This window comes from Notolabrus celidotus, chromosome 9 (genome assembly GCF_009762535.1).
Source record: "Notolabrus celidotus isolate fNotCel1 chromosome 9, fNotCel1.pri, whole genome shotgun sequence".
NCBI lineage: Eukaryota > Metazoa > Chordata > Actinopteri > Labriformes > Labridae > Notolabrus > Notolabrus celidotus.
Window position 1 is genome coordinate 36903787 of NC_048280.1, and position 24201 is coordinate 36927987.

The window sequence follows — 24201 nt, forward strand, 5'->3', positions numbered from 1 at the left end:
AAAAGTAAAGAGTAGAAATGATCCTAGGGAGCTGTGAGCGAGAGAGCAGGCAAGGTATCAAACCACAAAATGACAGTTTCTGGGGACAGAGCACAAACAGTGTACAGACTCATGGATCTGAACCGGTTGCTGATCTTAACGTTAGAGATCCCTGTGCACCGGTCTGCAGAACCCCAGATCAGTAAAATGTAATATGAACCGGTCGATGGCCCGGTCTCAACCTGGTGTTCTGGTTTATTGAGGTTTTACTGTGTTTTTCTGCACACTGTGCTCAGTGTCCTCAATCTCACAAAACTCAGATGTTGACCTCTTTCCTTTCTTAAGAGTAACGTTAGCTTCGGTAGCATTCATTAGCTTTTTTTTTCAATTTTTGGGCTTTTTTTGCCTTTTTTTTTTTATACTTTATTTTTGTAAACAGGCATAGTTAGACAGCACAGCTCAGTGAAACAGAAACAATAGGTCATCTATACATCTTAGTTATAATAGTGGAAATACAGTCAGTTCATACAGTAATGGCTTATTAATCCCTCAATGCTACGTACACAGTCCATTTTTCCCAGTAATGCAAACATTTTTCTGCTCTAAGGTTTAGTGAGTAAGTCATTCTTTCCATATGTTCAATACTAGACACGATTTCTATCCATTCAGTCTCTGTTGGAGGATTGGGTTGCAGCCACTTTCGTGTCACGGCCTTTTTGCTGGCTGCTAATAAAATCTTTATCAAGTATTTATCCTTAACTGAGAGGAGGGCTGCGATGTTACCTAGATAAATTGATGAGAATGAGCAGTCAATCCCTGCTCCAAAAATGTTTTGTAATGCCTTAATTACCCCCCCCCCCCAAAATGACTTGATTTTTGGGCAATTCCAAAATATGTGAAAGTGGTCTGCCAGCTGTTCGGCTTTTTTTGCCTTTAATTGATAGGACAGCTGAAGAGACAAGAAATGTGGGGAGTGGAGAGTCGGGGAAGACATGCAAGAAATGGTCGCGGCTGGGAGTCCAACCGGTGACCTCTGCAACGAGGACAGTAGCCTCTGTATTTGGGGCGCTTAGACCGCTAGGCCACCAGCGCCCTAGCATTCATTAGCTTTGGGCGAGTAAACAACACTGACCTGAGATTCATGGTTCAAGGTTTCTCTATTATCCTGGGGTGCAATTTGTTTTACAGTCAGCAGTGACAGATAAACAAAACAGTGCAACACATTACACCACAACATTAAAACATTTAAAACAGTAACAACATAAAAACACTAGTGTTATGTGGCTTCATTAAGCAGGCCTATCTGTCCTGCTTTTTGGCCGTGTGTATCTGCAGCCTGAGGGGAGCCGGTGAAACTCACTAAAGAGAGGATGGCACGGGTCAGCCACGATGGACCAGGCTCTGCTGAGGGTCCTGGCTCAATAAAGGCTCGACATGTCAGGCAGGGATGTGCCCGCAACCCTGCTGCATATCTTTACAATAACCTGAAGTCTCTTTTTATTTTTACAACTAGTCGACCTGTACCAGCAAACCATTGAAAAAGTTAAAAGAGATTCAATAAAACATCTGCATAAAAGTCTTGTTGACATTAAAGCTGGGGTTGGCAGTCTCGGAAAACTAGCATGAATTTGAATGTAGCATTTCCTCATGACTCCGTCTAACCCCTCCCCTCCTCCCTCGGAGCTCCTCCAAAACGACACCCCCCCCGCTCACATGCACGAGCGCCGCTGATTCTCGACCATATGATGGTGACTGATTCAAAACCGGTCCTCACCAAAACATTCTCATAGTGAAAGTTAAAAACACAAACAAACATGGCTGCTGTTAGCACTCACAACTATCATGCTAGCATTATCCAGTTGTACTGGTGACATGATATCAGGAGAAGTTATAACACATATATAATACTGTAACAACTCTACTGTTTGTTAAACGTGTTCAGTGTAGATGTTCTTAATTCCTACAGTGTTGACAGTCAGTGAAGGCATCAGGAGAGGTGTAGAGTGTGTGAGCTGGAGAGAGGAGAGACAAGAGGAGAAGTTCTTCATTCATTCAAACATTGATTGTTGTTTTGTTGGTTGGTGTGATCACGGCCGACAGTGACCGGTTATGAAAACTCAACGTGTTCACGAATCGGCTCGTCATCACTACAGCGTCCGGACGGACGCTACAATACATCTACATTTCTGGAGGACTTAGTAAATGTCATTCATTCTTCTGCTTGTCAGAGCCCCCGTGGTGAGAGCTTTTTAGACTCTGATCCGGACTACAGTCCTGAACAAAGCCCCTCATCGGGTCAGAGGGGACAGGCCCGAGGACGAGCGAGAGGGGCAGTAAATAGAGTCAGGGGAAGCAGAGGCAGGAGACGGGGACTCAGAGGAGTGCACGCCGGGGAAATGTACGCGCAGGAGGCGGGCAGAACGGCTGGACGGGATTTGAATGGTTTAAAATTTTGGCACCCAAAAAAGGCTGATTGGTTGGTGTTTTCCCAGGTTTACTCCGGCTGTAGATAGCAGCTTTTTTTTTAGCTCTTTTTTAAGAACACATTATGTATTGATTACCATCAGGACATAAAGATCATTTTAACCAGTATAACAAAAAGTGGATCTAAATCTGACTACCAACCCCAGCTTTAAAACCCCTGAGCTTACGACAAAAACACATTCTTTGGTGAGCCTTTCTGCAAACAGCTTCAACCTGATGCTCGAATGTAAGTTTATTATCGATAAAAGTGCCGGTTCACAATCTCCACTACTTGATAATCAATAAAAACAGGGGATAAGGCAGCATGGGTCTTCTGAAAATCAATGACCAGCTCTTTTGTTTTTCCAGAGTTGATCTTCAGAAAAGAGTTTTTACACCACTGTAGAAGTTCTTCCCCCACAGGGCCGTGGTCCGGGCTGTTATTGTCCAGCAGGGAGACAATCACAGAATCATCAGCAAACTTGATAATGTGGTGTCCTGCATGTTTGCTCTGACAGTTATTTGTGTATAAAACAAATAAAAAGCAGAGATAAAACACAACCCTGAGGTGAACCAGTGGATGATAAAAGAACATCTGATAAAACTCTATTGACCCTGACCCGTTGTGGTCTAGCAGTTAAAAAAATCCAGTTGCCAACCAATGAGACCGGAAATGATCTTATGATTGCTCTGCAGTCTCTGTGCTGAAATATGTGGCTGGATACAGTTAAAAGCAGATGAAAGATCAATAAAAAGAAGACGTCCAGAAGAATTCGCCCCCTCAAGGTGTGACACAGTCAAATTAAGTAAAGTGCTCAGTGCATCGTCAACGCCCCTGCATGCCCTATAGGCAAACTGCAGTGGGTCCAGGTCTGCCTCGACATCCTCCTTAAAGGTGACATATCACGCTTTTTCATCAATATATATTGGTCTAAGAGGTCCCCAAAACATGTCTTTAAAGTTTATGCTGACCACGCCCCCTCAGGAAGTGGATGTGGCCTCGGCTCTCCAGCACGTTGATCTAATGTTTACATGTTGGCTGAATATACACGGCTGCTCAGAGATCACGTTACTTCAACCCTCTGAATCTGATCCAGAATCTGATCCTGACGGAGAGGCGCCTGCAGCAGGACCTTTCTGAAGGATTGGTCACAGATTTAGTGTTTCTTGTTGTTTTATTTGTCAGTATGTAGACGTGTGTCTTGGTACACAGCTACGAACATGTAGCTATGTAGCTATGCTAACTAGCGCTAGCACGTATCCATGACAAATAAAAATCATCCACTGGATCTTCAAATCTGCAGACGTGGGGAGTAAAACCGACCTTTGTGTTTATTAAGACAGCCTACAACTAGCATGCCTCCCTCCTAACCTCCTTGTTAGCACACATGTGTGCAGGTAATGAAAAACAGAGGAGGGGTTGAGTTGTATTTTATACAGTCTATGGGCTGAACAAGCTCCGAGCTCTGACTCTGTGACAGACCGGATATTGTTGTGACGTAACAAAAACACTGAAGTCTGAAACGGCTGGTTTCACACACATTTACAGAAAGGTGGAGAAATCAGAACAGGGGCAGAATGGATTCTTTTCATTCTCGGGGGGTTTGTAGACATGCCAGGGACACATATTTCAGGTGGAGAACCATTAAAAAGTCCATTTTGCATGATATGTCACCTTTAAGTTCTTCCCTTACAATGTGCTCAAATGTTTTCATGATGAGGGAGGTGAGTGCCACGGGCCTGAAGTCATTCAAGGAAGACAGGCTTTTGTTTTTTGTCACCGGGACAATAATTGAATTTTTCCTCACATTTGGGACACGGTGGAGATCAAGGAGCATTGAAAATATAAAACAGAAGATGTCCGCTAACTGTTCGGCACAGTTCCAAAGTATGCGACCTCCGATGCGGTCTCCGCTTAGAGATCAAACCATGTGGAGGAACGGGGGAGGAAGGGACCCTTCCCAAAGTCTGCCCGTGTGTATGCCTTCTAGAAAAGACCACCAGATAAGACCCCATGATAAAACCTGTGCTATGATGCTACGAAACAGCACAAACATTTCACTTTTTCCAGCCTTAACTTGGCAAAGTCTGGGGTCATCATAATATCTACAGCCCATTTTATTACTAAAGGTTTACGACCTCCTTGACACGGTTCAATCATCATTCATGGTTATTTCAGTTTCTACAGTGAGTCTAGACTTTTGTCTCTTGGAAAAATAATAAACACAAGGATGTTATTATGAAAAACTTCTTGAATCGTTCTAGACTTAAACAGATAGTAGCCATCAAGCTTTGAATAAGATCCTCCTATGAAGGAGAAATGCAGGTCCCTAAAAAACACAACAGCCTGTTGTATTGGCTCCATGTCTCTGTTAACCGTGTCGCTAGCAGTAGTCAGAGCTGCATGGACCCATAGACTGTATAATAAATGGACGTAGTCTCCGTGACATCACCAATCTGTCCCTGAAGCCCTGTATTGAAGCCGATCGTCGGTGGGTGCCATATTGGAAATGTTGAACGCAACCTAACTTCTGTCGAGCTAGTGTGAGGTAAAGAGGCGGACCTTTAGCCTCTTTGCTAACAGGTGCCGCCTGTCATCAAGTCAGCCATGTCCTTATTTGGGCAAAACTCCTAATCTTAATATCTTCAGATAGAGGAATTAGCTCTTCAGTTCTAAACAGTTTTTTGAACCAGACTGTAAACATGTTTATTTCTGCTGTAAAGATCGTCTTCTTTGAATGGGTGTGTATGTGGTTTCTGGTGTTTCTGCAGCCAGCCTCTAGTGGACGCTTCATGAACTGCAGTTTTAAGCACCTCTGCATTGTCTTCATATTTTAAGACATAGACCGCACACTGGATTTAGAATTAGTAAGAGACCCCCTGTCCTGCCGGTTGGAAGGAGAGATATCACTGCTTAGGGTTGATGATAGTAACAGGACTGTGACACATCAGCTACCCACACCATGACTCCAAAGCATCCACAAAGTTGCTCTGACCTGATTTGATACCTGACAGTCCAGCCTCAGAGTGTGACATCTAAAAATGAGACCTTAATACAAGTTCAGTCATAGGTCAGCACATCACATAACTTCCCTCCGGCTGTCTGAGTCGGACCAGGGGGCACTCGTCAGGATTTTGAAGTGAAAGTAAACGGGACCTTAAAATAAGAGTCCCCCTGCTGTGTTTTTGAGCAGCCTCAAAGAGAAACAGAAACAGGACAGCAGCAGCACCTGGACCTGGAGAGAGCATGCTGAAATGAAAGCACTCACCACAAGTGTCCAGAATATCAAAGGGGGGGTTCAGGTTTTCACTGCAGTGTGGTTGTATGAGGTGCTTGTCAACAGTTAGTGACAGTAATAATAAAGAACCAGAACAGAAGCTAGACCTCTGGAGACGGGGTCAGCTCTACCACAACATTTAGCTTGTGAGTGTGACTTTTTAGAAAATAAATACTTTAGTTACTCACTGATGGAACTTTACACTACTGTCACATTACTTTTACATTACTTTATAACATCCCCTGAGCTGACCTGGGACTTAATTAACACTTTAAATTTAAATGTATAAGTCATCATCAGCACAAATCCTCACTGTGAGGACCTACACAAGATCTCTGTTATGCTCTTTAGTACAATAAAGACAACAGCACAGTTATGAACATCAGGCCAAACAGTACTGTCCTTTCTTTTGACTTTATAATGACGCTTAAAGCTGGGGTTGGTGGTCAGATTTAGATCCACTTTTTGTTATACTGGTTAAAATGATCTTTATGTCCTGATGGTAATCAATACATAATGTGTTCTTTAAAAAGAGGTAAAAAAAGCTGCTATCTACAGCCGGAGTAAACCTGGGAAAACACCAACCAATCACTGTCATCAGGAGCCAAATGATGAAACCAATCAAATCCCGTCCTGCCGCTCTGCCCGCCTCCTGCAGAGCGTACATTTCCCCGGCGTTCACTCCCCGTCCCCTGACTCTGCTTCCCCTGCCTCTATTTACCCCCCCTCTCGATCGACCTCGGGCCTGTCCCCTCTGACCCGATGAGGTGCTTTGCTCAAGACTGTAGTCCGGATCAGAGTCTAAAAAGCTCTCACCACGGGGCTCTGACAAGCAGAAGAATTTATGACATTTAGTAAGTCCTACAGAAAATGTAGATGTATTAAATGTATTATAGCTTTCTCCTGATATCGTGTCACCAGTACAACTGGATAATGCTAACTTGACAGTTGTGAGTACTAACAGCAGCCATGTTTGTTTGTGTTTTTAACTTTCACTATGAGAATGTTTTGGTGTTTTCTTACCGCTGAGTGAGACATGAGTTGACGTAGTGCAAAACACAAACCATGTGCTGAGGACCGGTTTGGAATCAGTCACCATCATATGGTCGTGAATCAGCGGCGCTCGTGCATGTGAGCGGGGGCATCATTTTGGAGGAGCTCCGAGGGGGGGCGACCTCCGGTCTCAAACCATGAAGCCCATGCGGAAGTGTTATAAACTGCAATTCATGGAGAATCCTCTTGAGGCTGGCTGCAGAAACACCAGAAACCACATAGACATGAATGGGAAAAAGACGATCTTTGCAGCATTAATAAACATGTTTACAGCCTGGTTCAAAAAACGGCTTGGCTCTATGTAGCTCATTTCTCAACTCAACTCAACTCAACTTTATTTATATAGCACCTTTCATACATAGAAACATGTAGCCCAAAGTGCTTCACAGAGTAACAGACAGTAAGAAAACAACAGCAATGGTAGAATTATAGAAGGCATGAAAAAAGAAGAAATACTTAAAAAAGAAAAGAAAATCAACACAGTAAAATTAATAAAATAAGTAAGAGTGGAAATAAAAGTTAAAAATAAGGTAGAGTTAACGAGATTAGGTGAACACAATAAATAAATAAGATAAATAAATACATGTTAAAACAATGGTTTAGATAATAATGATAAAAATAATAAAAATGATAATAAAATAATAAAATAATAATAAAAATAATAATAATAATGATACTGATAATGCAGTCCAGGGCTAAAATAAATTACTCCACATTAAAAGCTAGATTAAAAAGGTAAGTCTTAAGTTTACTTTTAAAAACACCCAGAGAACTCGCTGTTCTCATGTCCAGAGGCAAAGAGTTCCACAGCCTAGGAGCATAAAAACAGAAAGCCCTCTGGTCGGTACCTGTGTGAGACACACGAGGAACATTTAAAAGGGAAGCATTCGAGGACCTCAGTGATCGGGCTGGAACATAAAATGACAGGAGATCAGTGATGTATGGAGGAGCAAGGCTGTTAAGAGCTTTAAAAACAAGTAAAAGGACTTTAAAATCAATTCTAAAAGAAACAGGGAGCCAGTGCAGAGTTTTTAAAAGAGGAGTTATGTGGTCAGTTTTCTTTCTCCTCGTTAAAACTCTAGCTGCAGCGTTCTGAGATATTTTTTGGGCAGGCCTGTAAAAAGGGAGTTGCAGTAATCGATGCGGCTTGTAAAAAGCATGAATTAAAATTTCGGCATCTTTCTGCGTTAAAAAAGGTCTGACTTTTGCAATATTTCTAAGATGATAAAATGAAGTACTTACGACCTTGTTAAAATGAGCATTAAAATTAAAATCTGGATCTAAAACCACTCCCAGGTTTGTGACCTTTGGTTTAATTTGACTGTTAAAATCTCTCAGTGTAGTCTGGAGCTGTTCTCGGGCTGCTTTGGGTCCTATTAAAAGAATTTCAGTTTTGTCTTCGTTTAATTTTAAAAAGTTCTTGCTCATCCATACATTGATGTCATTTCTCTATCAGCACACACTGTACAGGGGGTGAATTTATTTCTTACGCAATGGTTCAGAAGATATTAAGATTAAGAGTTTTTTCCCAAATAAGAACATGACTGACCTGACCCCCAGTCGAGAACACATAGCTGTTGGCTAAGAGGCTCAAACTCCGCCTTTTTACGTCACACTTTGCCTGGTTGAGTTCAGCATTTCCAATATGGCTGCCGCCGTTGATTGGCTTCAAAACAGCTCTCAGGAACAGACGGGTGACGTCACGGATACTACGTCCATTATTTATATAGTCTAGGGGTTAGACCGAGTCCTGAGGAAATGCTAAATTCAAACTCATGCTAGTTTTCCGTGAATACCAACCCTAGCTTTAAGTTTTAATCGTCAGTTTTTAATGCTACTTTTTAGTTGAGCCTTTATTGTTTTAAAAAATTATCTTTTACTTAATTTGTATCACTGTTAGTTTTTGTATTATTTTTTTCTTTATTCTTATTTTTAGGGTTAGTTTATTTGTATTGTTGTATTTTATTTGTATTAGTTTTACTGTTAGTTTATTCGTATCATTTTTATTTTTTTGTGTTTGTTTATTTGTATTTTATTTTTGTTAGTTCTACTGTTAGGCAATTTGTATTATTTGTTTTGAAATGTTTTACTATGTTTATTTGTATTATTTGTATTTTTATATTTTACTTATAGTTTATATATATCATTTTTACTGTATTTGTATTAGTTCTATTGATAGTTTATTTGTTTTTGTATTTTATTTTTATTAGTTCTACCGTTTGTCTTTTTTTATATTTTTTTATTGTTTTGTTCATAATTTATTCGTATTATTTTTTGTTAGTTTATTTTTACTATTCATATTTTATTTGTACTAGTTCAACTGTTAGTTTATTTCTATAATTTTCATTTCATTCATTTTTTATTCATAATTTATTTGTATTATTTTTAGTATTACTTTTATTCATTTTTTTTGTTTACTTGTATTAGTTTTAGTTAATTTGTACAAGTTTTAGTTTAATTTTTATTTGTGTTAGTATTATTTTATTTGTATTAGTTTAGTTAATTTGTATTAGTGTTCATTTATTTGTATTAGTCTTAGTTTTAATGTATTTGTATTAATTTTATTGTTAGTTTATTTTTTACTTAATTTGTTTTAGTTTTAGTTAAACTTGTATTAGTGTTGGTGTTATTTTATTTGTGTTGTAGTGTTACTTTGAGTTTCATTGTAACATGAGATACTTGTCAAGGTGAGGCCAAACAGGACAAATCTTGTCAGAGTCAGGACTGATGTTAAATTTAACTCTATGGATGGTGTTACATCATAGATGCACCAATGAATGCTTTATTGGTGTGTGGGCTCACATACTTCATGCCACCCCTGCATAAGTCAGTACTTGTTGGGTCACCCCAGTGGCCTTGCCCCTGCTTGTTAGCACTCATGTGATCTTTATTTAGAGACATTTTTAAGAGACGTTTACTCACATTCACAGCCTGGAGGGAAGTAATGAATGAAATGTTAGCCAGAGAGTAAAAGCAGTCCATGGATCGATGTTTTGTTTGGTCCTGATATGATTTCATCTCAGAGAGTGGTCCAGGATTGATTTATATTCTGCAGACGTTGAAGACTATTTTTAGAAAGCTTCTCATTTTCAAATACAACACGAGGAAGCTTTTGATTCTTAGTCTGATGACCCATCAAATGTGAAAGTGAGCATTCATTGGTTTGCACTGCAGATTTAAACAGGGGCGTTGCATTAAGTTATGGGCCCCTTCCTACCCTGATGGCCTTTCATTATTTTACCTGTGGCCCCTCAAACATGAAGGTCCAGTATTCTCAGTACCCCACCAGGCTTAAATCCTGGTTTTGAATGACCTGAGGGCTTGGGGAGCTGAGAAACTGGAGGGAGTTGGCTGTCTTGTAGCTTTAACAGAGTAGAAGAAGAAATCCAAATAGGCTGATACAGAGGGGTGTGAGGTCACACTGTGTCACATAAGATAAGATAAGATAAGATAAGATAAGATAAGATAAGATAAGATGTACTTTAATTGATCACCCATATGGGCAAATTCTTTTGTTACAGCAGCTTACAACACGGGACAGGGGATGTACTTAATAATAATAATAATAATAATAATAATAATAATAATAATAATAATAATAATAATAATAATAATAACAATAATAGAAATAGTAATGATAAAATAAAATAGAATTTAAAAAATAGAATAAAATAAAAATAGAATAAAATAAAAATAGAATAAAATAAAAATAGAATAAAATAAAAATAGAATAAAATAAAATAAACATGGCAAATATTACAGATATATACACTATATATACTTCTATCTGATGAATAGATAGTGATGTAAGTTATTACACAGATAATTTCACCAGGTTATTAAAAAACATACACAGTATGAGAAAATCAGTGCGACTCAAATGGAAGATTGACTGAATGGTTTGTCGGTGTGAATCATAAACAATGACATGACATGAGTTAGAATAATATCCCACAGTCTGTCAGTACTGGAGGATGAGCATCCTTTCTGCATTAAAGGTGTTACCATGATGTGAAAACATACAGTGCCTTGCAAAAGTATTCATCCCCCTTTCACATTTTGTTCCGTTACAAGCACAAACTTAGATTTGTTTCATTGGGATTTTATGTGATAGACCAACACAAAGTAGTGCATACATGTGAAGTGGAATGAAAATGAAACATGGTGTTAAAGATTTCTTATATATATAAATATGAAAAGTGTGGCATGCATAAGTATTCACCCCCCTGAGTCAGTACTTTCATGAACCACCTTTCTCTTCAGTTACAGCTGAAAGTCTTTTGGGGTTTGTCTCTCCCAGCTTTGCACATCTAGAGACAGCCTTCTTTGCCCATTCTTCTTTAAAAAACAGCTCCAGTTCAGTCAGATTGGATGGAGAGAGTCTGTGAACAGCAATTTTCAAGTCTTGCCACAGATTTTTCAACAGGATTCACATCTGGACTTTCTAACATTCTAACACATGAATATGCTTTGATCTAAACCATTCCATTGTAGCTCTGACTATGTGTTTAGGTTTGTTCTCCTGCTGGAGGGTGAACCTCCACCCCAGTCTCAAGTCTTTTGCAGCCTCTAACAGGTTTTCTTCCAGGATGGGCCTGTATTTAGCTCAATCCATCCTCCCATCAGCTCTGACAGCTTCCCTGTCCCTACTGAAGAGAAGCCTCCCCACAGCATAATGCTGCCTCCACCATGTTTCACGGTGGGGATGGTGTGTTCAGGATGATGTGCAGTGTTAGGTTTAGGTGTTTTGTGTGAAGGATAAAAAGTTAAGTTTTGGTCTGATCTGATCAGAGCACCTTCTCCCACATGTTTGCTGTGTCCCTACATGGCTTGTGACAAACTTTAAACTTCTTATTGCTTCCTTTCAATGATGGCACTCTTCCATAAAAGCCAGATTTGTGGAGTGTAGGACTAATATTTGTCCTGTGGACAGATCCTCCCACCTGAGCGGTGGATCTCTGCAACTCCTCCAGAGTGACCGTTGGCCTCTTGGCTGCTTCTCTGATCAATGCTCTCCTTGCCCGGTCTGTCAGTTTAGGAGGACGGTCATGTCTTGGTAGGTTTGCAGTTGTTCCATATGCTTTCCATTTTTAGATGATGGATTGAACAGTGCTCTGTGAGATGTTCAAAGCTTGGGATATGTTTTTATAACCTAACCCTGCTTTAAACGTCTCCACACCTTTACCCCTGACCTGTCTGCTGTGTTCCTAAGTCTTCATGATGCTGTTTGTTCTCTGATGTTCTCTACCAAACCTCTGAGGCCTCCACAGAAAAGCTGTGTTCATACTGAGAGTGAAGAACACACAGGTAGACTCTATTTACTAATGAGGTGACTTCTGAAGGCAGCTGGTTGCTCTGGATTTTATTTGGGGGTATCATAATAAAGGGGGGTGAATACTTATGCACGCCACACTTTTCAAAATTTTATATATAAAACATCTTTAACACCATTTATCATTCTCCTTCCACTTCACATGTATGTGATACTTTGTGTTGGTCTATCATATAAAATAGATTTAAGTTTGTGCTTGTAACGGGACAAAATGTGGAAAAGTTTGAGGGGGGTGAATACTTTTGCAAGCCACTGTAAAGGTTAAGAATATGTAGTTTGGGGTAGTTTCTGAACAAAGAGTTAAGACTTTTATTATCTGATAACACACATTAGATATCACCATCTTAAGTCTTAACATTACAGTACAGTGGATCCCTTAACGACTGACCAGGAGGTTGCTCACTCTGTTGGTTGGTGTAATTCCAGCAGCGGCCTCTAGATGTTGCTGCTCCTCTGTGTCTAACAGGGAGGCTGGAGTCTCTCAGCTGATGGGACTGAGTGGAGGTGTGTGTATATGTGTGTGTGTGTGTGTGTGTGTGTGTGTGTGTGTGTGTGTGTGTGTGTGTGTGTGTGTGTGTGTGTGTGTGTGTGTGTGTGTGTGTGGAGACAGCATGTTAGAGCAGGTGCACACACTCACACGCACACACACACACACACACACACACACACACACACACACACACACACACACACACACACACACACACACACACACACACACACACAGTCCCGGTAGTAGGATTCATCCCAGGCTTGATGAGTCAATGTTTTTCCATGGAGTTGAAGGTCAGTAGATGATGGATGCAGCGACTAATTGAACACTTAAACTCACTGAGTTGATTTACAGTATCATCAAACGAGTCCTATCAGCTCTTACAGAGTCTAAACATGATGTAACCTATTCACTGAAGAGTTGAAGACCATGTATTCTCTGTGTTTTTGAATATAATCAAACACTTTTACGTAATTATGTCATTATTTGATGACACACGTACACTTAGGGATTGGTATGTTTATTTACTTGAGGAAAGGACAAGGGCTGAATGAAGCTAATACAGTGAACATGGAGTTGTGCAAATTACAAGGTGAACAAGACTCTGTGATAGAAGCTGTACATTATCCCTTACTGCAGGGGTTCCCAAAGTGTGGGTCGGGACCCCCTGGGGGGTCGCGAGATGTCTTCCAGATTTTGTATTTTTTTTAAATAATCCAAACTTGCTTATTTTACCCATTATTGTAAAAATATAGACACAGGTAGTAGTTACATTTGAAATAAAACCCTGCTGATAAGTACATTTCATGAGTTTTCTGCCTTTCTTTGTTGCCAGATGTCTCCTAAAGTGAGGGTTAGGGTTAGCTAACAGTTAATAAACAAAAGGATCAGTAGCAGCAGGTTCAGTCACAGCAGCACAGGAAACACAGCCACATGTGGTGAACTAATTTAGAAGTATGAAGTATGAAGCAACATTTAACCACTTTGAGGGACAGTTGGGGTCACTAGTCTTTGGCACCTATATTTTAGGGGTCACGGGCTGAAAAGTTTGGGATCCCCTGCCCGACTGGACATTATCCTGCTTATTATCCAGATACCAAGAAAACAAGGAAACAAAATAACTGATTAAAAGATGATTTATCTTTACAACAACAAAACAGAATCCCTCTAATTCCTCATTCAGTAAAGCGTCCATGCCAACAGCTTCTTATAAGCCTCCTTGAGGGATGAATCCATGTTAAAGTGAATATTTCCATTGAAATCATGGACCTCCCCTTCTCGTTGACTCATCTTTGAACATTTGATCACCTGGAAGCGTTCCATTCTATTCTGCTTTGATCTGTTAACATTCCATTCTGTTCTGCTTTGATCTGTTCCATTGCATTCTATTCTGCTTTGATCTGTTAACATTCCATTCTGTTCTGCTTTGATCTGTTCCATTCCAATCTATTCTGCTTTGATCTGTTCCATTCCAATCTATTCTGCTTTGATCTGTTCCATTCCAATCTATTCTGCTTTGATCTGTTCCATCCCATTCTATTCTGCTTTGATCTGTTCCATTCCAATCTATTCTGCTTTGATCTGTTCCATCTCATTCTATTCTGCTTTGATCTGTTCCATTCCATTCTATTCTGCTTTGATCTGTTCCATTCCATTCTATTCTGCTTTGATCTCTTCCATTCTGTTCTGCTTTGATCTGTTCCATTCCATTCTGTTCTGCTTTGATCTGTTCAATTCCATTCTATTCTGCTTTGATCTGTTCCATTACATTCTGTTCTGCTTTGATCTGTTCCATCCCATTATATTCTGCTTTGATCTGTTCCATTGCATTCTATTCTGCTTTGATCTGTTAACATTCCATTCTGTTCTGCTTTGATCTGTTCCATTCCAATCTATTCTGCTTTGATCTGTTCCATTCCAATCTATTCTGCTTTGATCTGTTCCATTCCAATCTATTCTGCTTTGATCTGTTCCATCCCATTCTATTCTGCTTTGATCTGTTCCATTCCAATCTATTCTGCTTTGATCTGTTCCATCTCATTCTATTCTGCTTTGATCTGTTCCATTCCATTCTATTCTGCTTTGATCTGTTCCATTCCATTCTATTCTGCTTTGATCTCTTCCATTCTGTTCTGCTTTGATCTGTTCCATTCCATTCTGTTCTGCTTTGATCTGTTCAATTCCATTCTATTCTGCTTTGATCTGTTCCATTCCATTCTGTTCTGCTTTGATCTGTTCAATTCCATTCTATTCTGCTTTGATCTGTTCCATTCCATTATATTCTGCTTTGATCTGTTCCATTCCATTCTGTTCTCCTTTCTGCAGATTGATTTGATATGACTTGTGATCAGGTCATCCCTGATGTAGTTTTTGCTGTCTAGACTTAATCACTGTTCTATTTGGCCATGATCAAATGGAACTGCTTGGATGTGTTCTGTCCCGTTCTATTCTATTGATTTGGCATGACGTGTGTGGATGAGGTTGTCCCTGGCGTTTCTTTCGTTGTTGTAAATTAGACCTTTGTTAGGACGAACAACTTATTGAAAACAGAAAAGTATTTCTTCGCATTTTTTAAAGATTCTATGTTCATGCAGCGATGTTGAGAGTATGACCCTCGTGCACATACATCCACAAAAACAACTGAAAACACGAGCGTATGCATGTAAGGCCAGCAGCTGGCAGTATAACTTTGTAATGATCTACGCACAAAGCTGTTCTTTAACAGAGTAGTGAGTACAAACAAGATAATGGTTCACCTCTGTTGTGGCAGGTTGACCAATCAGACTGGTGTAAAGAGAAAGCCAGTGATAAAAGGATCTAAAAATCAGAACTTTTCATTCAGGTTGCCTGGATGTAAAATCTAAGCATAAAGTGGTAAGTAACAGAACTTCTGCAATAGATTAAATCAGCCAGCGGCAGTGTAACAGGCTGTGATGGATGCAGCATACAACTGGAAGTTAATGTTCCTGATCACAGTTTAACAGATGTTCTTGTGGCTCTCAGTTTTTCTCAGTGTCAGCTAACATAAATAAAAACACCCCGGCAGAGAGAGATACACACACAGAGAACTCACATCGCTCAGATTTCCTGAAACTGACAAAAAACGTAATTTCATCATTTACGTTTATGAGGGATGCATCCGGCTGAAAGTCTCCAGTTAACAGGGTCGCTGTTTAAACCAAAACACCAGCCGATCTCTGCGATCACGGCTTTTTGAGTTCAAAAGGATTTTAAAGGCGTGTTGAAACGTCTTTGCTACTCGCGCTTATCTCCTCTCACGTGTTGATTCAGTGAATCCATCTGTGATGAAATATAGCACCATCTAAAACAGACCAGCTGAGTCTCTTCATGCTAACAGGCTAACTGTTGTGATGCTCATAATGATACCTGCCTGTCCGTCTGCTTCTATGGTGTCATCTGTGATGAATGGCATTCCTCTTTGTTTTACTGCCCTCTACTGGTCTGGTGGTGTAGTGCATTTACTTATTTTCCTCCATACGTCACTGGCCTGATTTACACAATCTACCCGGGACTTCAGCCTGCGGTGGAAACACAGACAACAATGGGGGCACAGGAACCTTTTAGTTCAGGGGAAAGTAGTTCTGTAGGCTAAACTCATAACTAGAAAATAAAAACTTTAAGATTAGAAGCCAGTGAAACAAAACAGGTCACTCAAAGCCACCTGCCTTTGCTTTTACATTTTTAACGTTATTGAATTGAACTCATAAGATAAGATAAGATACTCCTTTATTCGTCCCACAACGGGGAAATTAATGGAGTTACTGCAGCAAACAAAAAGGTGTACAGAACAAGAATTTCAACAAGAATATATATAGAAAAAAAATGTTCATCAGAGACGACAGCTTGGCCATAATTCTCCTGTCAGCCACCACCTCCACAGGGTCCAGGACTGAGCTGGCCTTCTTCACCAGTTAGTTCAGTCTTGCTCTCCTGTATCCTGTCCGCCCACAGCAGGTGAAATCCTTCCAATGTGGCGTTCGTGTCCGGTGTTAGCTCTGTTGCTACTCTGGTGTTGGGTTAGCTCGTCCACCTTATCGTAGATAGATCTTACATTCCCCATAACGGTGGGTGGAAGGACAGGTCCATGTCGTCTTTTCTTAGCTTGCACCTCAGTTCCAGCATTTAGGGGCAACAGAAGAGAAGAAGTATGCAGTGCATACTGAATACTGAAGTAGGTACTATGTAGCTTTCAAAAACAGCCACAGCCTTTGAGGTCAGTCTGTAGTGGATGGCTGTAGTTGATCATGTATAAAATTAGAATGCATTTTTTAAATGTTTAGTAAGATTTTTAGAGTTTTTACTCTACACTTTTCTGGGCTTTTTGGGTCGCAGTCCTTAAAACTATCCCATATTACAAAAAATACAAAAACGAATCAAAACTGATATTTGAACCATGAATTTCAAAATAAAAACTACACTAAACTAATAAGCCAGGATTAAAAACAAACTGTAAATCAAATAAAACTGAAAATATGAAATAAAAATAAATATTTAAAAACTAGAATCTGGGTCAGAACTCTACCAGGTGACGTATCAGCTGTAGGAACGTGGCAACACCCAACACAGGAGGAATACATGATGACTTAGAGCAGGGGCGTCAAACTCATTTCAGTTCAGGGGCCACATACAGCCCAAAATGATCTGAAGTGGGCCGGACCAGTAAAATCATAACATAATAACCTATAGAGAAGGAGAAATCAAAATGTTTCCCCTTGTTTTAGTGCAAAAAAGTACATATACATTCTGAAAATGTTCACATTTAATGAACTATCTTTCTACAAAAACAGCTGTTGTGTTTTTTGCCATGATGAGTCTCATAGTGGGCCGAATATTTTACTCTTTAAAGTAAGCTGCGAACACAACAAACACACAGGTTACCCATTCACCTGACACAGAGTGTAATGTTAACTGCAAAAGTACAGAGAGATTATAATAATGAAGAAGGTAAAGTTGATTATTTTGGACCCCTCAGCTCCAGCAGGAACAGTCTGCTTGCTGGACAGTGTTGTATGCAGGGGTGTAGTGCTAGTGTTAGTAGTTAATGGATCATAGTATAGTGTTCTAAAAAGTCTTTATGGAATATTTTATTTGTGATTTTTTTGTTTTCTTAACATATACACACTCACACATAGGACACCACGAAAAATAACTAGCAGGGTGTTGCAGAACTTAAGGATCCACAGATCCACAGATAGTCCTCAGATGCTAACAATAGCAACATCTCCAAGGGAAAAGAAGGCTGCCCCTGCTTCCAAAAGATGATGTGGTCAAACAACCATTACTTACTTTTTAAATAAAAACAAAACAAAACAAAAAAAACAAACACCGACAGAACACACACACACACACACACACACACACACACACACACACACACACACACACACACACACACACACACACACACACACACACACACACACACACACGACACCAAAAGAACCCCATAAATAATAGTACAGAGTAAAATAATCATAATAAATTGGGTGGGACACAGTCAGACCATTGATTAAAATACAAAAAAAGCACATACATTACATTAATAAATTATAATGTACGTACACATAAACACATTTTTATCACAGCAGCAAAGATTATATGTAACATAGTTAGGTCTCATCAAATAACAGAAATGGCTTCCACACTTTTAGAAAGTGGTTATATGAGTTTTGTCTTTCGCAGCGAGTTTGTTCAAATTTAACAATAGAACGCATTTCGTTGAGCCATGTCCTGAAACATGGGGACACCGGAGACTTCCAAAGAAGTAATATTAATTTTTTGGCTGCAACCATGCCTGTACTAAGGGCCTGTTTCCGATGGGGAGAGAGGGCCCTCGTCCTGTCTGAGCAGCCAAATATCGCCAGGTTGCTATCAGGCTGAATGGTTATTTGATATTGTTTAGAAAACCAATGAAATATATCATAAAAAGTCTTTATGAATCTCAACCGGATTATGCAAACAGCAAGTCATTTTTCACTTTGCACAGAGGTTTCGTGGGCCGGATTGGAACCTCTGGCGGGACAGTTTTGGCCCACGGGCCGCATGTTTGACACCCCTGACTTAGAGGGATGTCACAGAGTTTATTTAGCACACGAGACAGACACACACACACACACACACACACACACACACACACACACACTTTGTTGTTGTGTATTGGACTTTCAGTGTTCCTCCTTCCAGCTTTTAGAAACCAGAGTTCCAGTGCAGGAAACAGGAAGTGTGAGTGATTGTTGGACGTGTGTGTGTGTGTTGCGGCAGCAGTGTGTGTGTGTGGTGGGATAGAGAGAGAGAGAGAGAGAGAGAGAGAGAGAGAGAGAGAGAGAGAGAGAGAGAGAGAGAGAGAGAGAGCAGGCAGTTGTTGTGCTGGGCGGGCGGACCTCCCTCTGTCCCGTCCCCCCGGATGAGAAGGAGGCAGGCAGGGAGGAGGGCGGAGCTGGGCTGGCTGTCACACGGATATGTTTCATTTCTCACACGGCCCCCCTCCACACACACACACAAACACACACACACTAACACACACCACGTCTGTGTCTGAGTGGATCCGCGTCTGACAGAAACCACATAGCTTGAGTCCAGCGGAGCGGAGGAGCAGCAGGATGCCGGTGAAAGGCGGATCGAGGCTGGTGTCTTACCCGAGCAAGAGCGACCATGTCGGAGTAAGTGCAGCCGAGCAGTGTGTGACATGTTGGTGTTTGGTTTCAGGGGTTATTCCTAACTCAGCGTGTCCTCGCGCTCCGTGCCGGGGTTTGGCTGTGCGTCACTCTGCCACTCTCCGCCGCGCGTGAGGTGCGTGTAAACCGGCCAATAGTCGGCCTGTCAGTACACCTGTTGTGCCTCAGGACAGCCAATCAGGGACCGCGTTACAAAGCTGCCCAGCTGATGTGGAGTTTCTGGTTTGTTTATGAGACAGAAAACTGAGGAACTGTAAGAAGTTCAATCCGGAGTGAGATTGACTCTGTGTCTGTAATCCGTCCAGATTAACATGTTGGATTTGATGGGGGTTCTCTGGAGATTAGAACAAGTAGAACAGAAGGGACAAGTGTGTGTATGGAAAGTGATTTAATCCACTGCAGGCCTGCACACTGACTTTTTTTGGCAGAGTAAAGAAGTCCTGATGTGACTCTAATGTTTCCTTTGTCAGACCTGTACAACATGAACCAGAATCTGAGCCGGGTATGCTGGATTAATTGAATCATTGTTGAATGTATCATCCTTGAGTTCACATTGATTCTCCTGAATCTGGACCAGTCATGAGAGGTGACAGCACCGTGTAAAGCTCACTGTAAATGTATGTATTTGTACTTTATCACTAACTTCTGATAACAGACAGACCCAGGTAGTTGAAGGGCTGGATTTACTGTCCAGTGAAAAGGCCTACAGAAGTCAAAGTCTGCCATTTGAACGTGCTCAATAAGGCTTCAGTGAGGGCAGAATAAATGTAAAAGTACGGCTTCATCTTCGGGACGACAGAGCCGAAATAAGTCCCTGTGACGTCAGCGTTCAGCGTTCAGCCTCTTCATCACTCTGACGTTGTTGCTCTGTTTCATGCAGTGAACTACTGTAAAGAATGTTTGGAGAGGAGGGGCAATCTAACTCATGATACAGTATGATATCTGATACAATGCAAAACACTAGGATAAGATACGTTACAATGTGCATTACAGTTCATTAGGATACGATACACGAAACAGAAGGATGTAGTACAGTAGGATACGCCAGTACGATGGGACACAATACCATATATGATAAGGTGGGATGTGATACAATACGATACAATGCAACATAATATACAATACTCTAAATTAGGATAGGATATACAGAAGGATATGGTACCGTAAGACACAACACAGGATGATAGGATAGGATATGATATATGATACGGTATGGAAGGATTTGATAGGAAACAATACAATACACTATACAGAAGGATATGATTGGATATGAAACCATACGGTAGGATACTACACTATAAACTATACAGAATGATACAGCAGGATACAATACAGTAGGATAGGATACAATACGGCACGTTAGGATATGAAAGGATACGTTATGGCACAGAACGGTAGGATAACATAGGACAGGCATGTCCAAAGTACGGCCCGGGGGCCAATCATGACCCAAGGTCCACTAATTTATGGCCCCAAGCTTCCATCTTAAAATGTGTTATTTATAGCACAGAAATGAATCCACTTCTGAATCATCTGTACATTTGCAGTTTCTTTCAAGCGCACAAACAAAATTAAAGTCAATCCAGAAACGTCTCAAAAAGCTTCATATGAACTACTTTCATAAGGCCATAGCTCTGGATTAGGATTAGGAATTAGGAGGAAACACAAGAACTCTTAAAGTTGACAGGTTTTCAAATTAATGTTTTTGTCATGATGTGAAAATGTTCTTGATGAACACTAAAAGTTCAGAAGACACAAAAGAGGACACAAGACAAAATCAAAATTATGAAATTGTGCAGAAAATGCAAAATATGGTGCATAAAAACTGTTCAGAATGTAGAACAAGAATTATTTAGTTCTTCAAATGTTGTCTGCTGGTCAGAAAAGTCTTAAAAACAACATGAAAAAGAAGTGTGATGAAATCCAGATCGTGATCCTGCCATTGAATAATAATGATACAATCATTTTTCCCACATTGCCCGACCCTAAAGAAAAACATTTTCCTCCAGAAGAAGATAAAGTTTGTTAATGTTTATGTGGCTTGTGGAGAACTGAGGACTACCTAGTTACTGATTTATTGAGAAAATATGTAAAATAATTGTTATTAAATACAGATTTCATATATAACTTTTATGATTCCTAAGTCTCAGTAGGAGCCACTGGCCCTGAGGTATTCTGACAACATCAAATGTGGCCCTCTTTGAAAAAAGTTTGGACACCACTGAGATAGGATATACAATACAGAAGGATATGGTAGGATAGGATAGGATATGATATATGATACGGTAGAATATTATATGAGACCATACGTTACGGTAGGATACGATCCAACACCATATGGTACGATAGGAATAGATACAGTAGGATAAGATACGATATGCTATGGTACGTACAGTATGATACAGTAGAATATAATACGGTACATGTGCTATGGTAAGGTAGGATACTGTAAGCTTAGATATAATAAGATACAATATGCTATGGTACGTACGGTACGGTAGGATACAACACAATATATGATTCTGAAGGATACGGTACAGTAAGATACAAAACAGTACAGTACGGTAGGATCAGATACGGTAGGATCAGATACGGTAGGATCAGATAGGGTACAGTATGGTAGGATCAGATACGGTACAGAAGGATACAATATGGTACGGTAGGATACAATAAGATACAGTATGGTAGGATGTGTTAAGATGCCTGATACCTGATTTGATATGATGAGATACTATATCTGGGATTGTTTGAAACCCAACACAGTATCTGCTAAACAAACAACATTACAATATTCACATAACTGGAGTAATACAAAAGGCTCTCAAAGTTAAAGAGCAGGATCAATAGGCTGAGCTTCACTGTGAGGAGTCATGAAGCAGTGATGGATCAAAGATGAAGAGAGAGCTGTAATGTTTCACATTAGTTAGCTGAAGTAGGCTATCACATCTTTGAAATAACAACCAGATTAAAGCTGCTGTGAGGAACTTTTGTTTTGTATCAGATCTGGCTCCCCCCTTGTGGACAAAGTGATACCTCTTATCCTATACATGCAAAAGTAGTGTTTTCAACTAAAACCTCATCCTGTTGTGTTCAACAGTCAACTTTATCAGGCAATGTGATTATTTTCCATGAAAACAGTCAAATAAAGGCTGTTTCTGAAGCCCCCCAGGGTGGTTTCAGGCATTAAAAATTACGACAGAGAAGGTGTCAGTATTGCTGCTGATGGACTTGTTTGCTATTGAAGGTTTTAAAGAGGCATCTGTATCATTTTCAGTCTGTTTCTCAGACAGTTCACAACTCCTCACAGGGCCTTTAACTAGTAGTCATAGAATTATTTGTTTCCTCATCAGGATAAAGGAATCATTTCACAGTGTCCATGCTGTCTCTCAGCTCCACTCCTTATTTATAAGTCACCTACTTTCTGTACCTGTAGCTCAAACACTGAGTCTTCTGGTGGAGTGGGCGTAGACTCTGCACCGCAAGAAGATGTCCAAGAAGTTGTGTTTGTTCCTGGATTCATGGTGTGTTCCTGCAGGAGCTGAACTCTCAGTGGAATGTTTGTTTTTATGAAACATATTTAGTAAGCACTCCGTTTGACCTCATGTTGCTGTCACAAGAAGGGCGTGAGGATGATCACACAATAACAACCCAGCTCATAGGTCAAGGTTGACTCTTCCTCTGTGTGTGTGTGTGTGTGTGTGTGTGTGTGTGTGTGTGTGTGTGTGTGTGTGTGTGTGTGTGTGTGTGTGTGTGTGTGTGTGTGTGTGTGTGTGTGTGTGTGTGTGTGTGTGTCTTAAGGCTCCTTGCAGTCTGGCTGGTTGGGCCCAGTAGGAGAGAGGCTGTTCAGATTAATGGTCATCCTTAATGGGAGAGCTGGGGGCTGTGTGTGTACATGTGTGAGTGTGTGTGTGTGTGTGTGATCTCTCTAATGACCCTCAGACTGGCAGGTGGACTTGCAGAGCCGTCTTCATTCCTTCCAGCCTGGGTATTCTGACGTTCCTTGGAGTCGTCCTGGTGTGTTGTGTGTTTTAAACGCAGAGTAACGCTGAATAAAGAGTTCATCTGTAAACACAGAGAACAGGTCTGAATGTGTGATAACGTTAGCGCTCTGACGTGTAGTGTTTGGATGTGTCAGTGCAGCCGATGTGTGATCAGTGGCAGCAGATGAAGTGTGTGTTGGTGTGTGTGACAGTGGAGCTAAAAACAGTGGCGCTGTCAGCTGAGGTGTGAAACAGCCTGCAGGAGCAGAGGGAGTAAATCTTGTTTTTAGATGTTTGTGTGGACGTTTTTCTTCCTCTGTTGATCCCAGAGTTTATTTCTGACTCCAGCTGATTGAAGGAACAATGAGTGAGTTCCTGTCTACATCAGTGAGCTGCAGACTTACTCAACACAAATCAGCTTTGCTTCTTCAGTCCCTCTGACACACGCACTCTTTAACACTGACTTACTGAACCTGGAGGGCTTCGTGTCCCTGAGGAGTCTGAGTGAGTGAAGGAGCAGGGAACAGGCCGGAGCGGTCTGAGTCAAGTGAACTGTTTCTTCTGCTGTGTCCAAACCAAAGACTGTATAAATAATGGGCGTAGTATCCGTGACATCACCCATCTGTTTCTGAAGCGTTGTTTTGAGGCCAATCGTTGGCGGGAACCATATTGCTGCTGTTGAGCGATTGTGACGTAAAGAGGCGGGCTTTGAGCCTCCTAGCCAACAGCTGCAGTGTTCCTGCCTGTCAATCAAGTCAGCTGTGCCTCTCATTGGAAGACTCGTAATCTCTATATTGCACCGAAAATTCAGCCACCGAAAATTAGTGCATTTAGGTTTTCGGCCGAAAAACTTTTATTTTTTATTTTTTTACTTTTTATTTTTTTATCAATCAATCAATCAATCAATCAATCAATCAATCAATCAATC

At 40.6% G+C, this 24201-nt stretch overlaps 1 protein-coding gene across 1 annotated transcript in view; it reads left to right on the forward strand.

Annotated features, from left to right (window-relative positions):
* Positions 1-19011: 19011 nt before the first annotated feature.
* Positions 19012-24201, forward strand: part of LOC117818866 (tight junction protein ZO-2-like) — a 126033-nt gene continuing 120843 nt past the window's right edge. Inside the window, exon 1 of the mRNA XM_034691980.1 lies at positions 19012-19278. Within this exon, the coding sequence (XP_034547871.1) occupies positions 19219-19278 (60 nt within the window). The 5' untranslated portion in view covers positions 19012-19218. The remainder of the gene's footprint in view (positions 19279-24201) is intronic.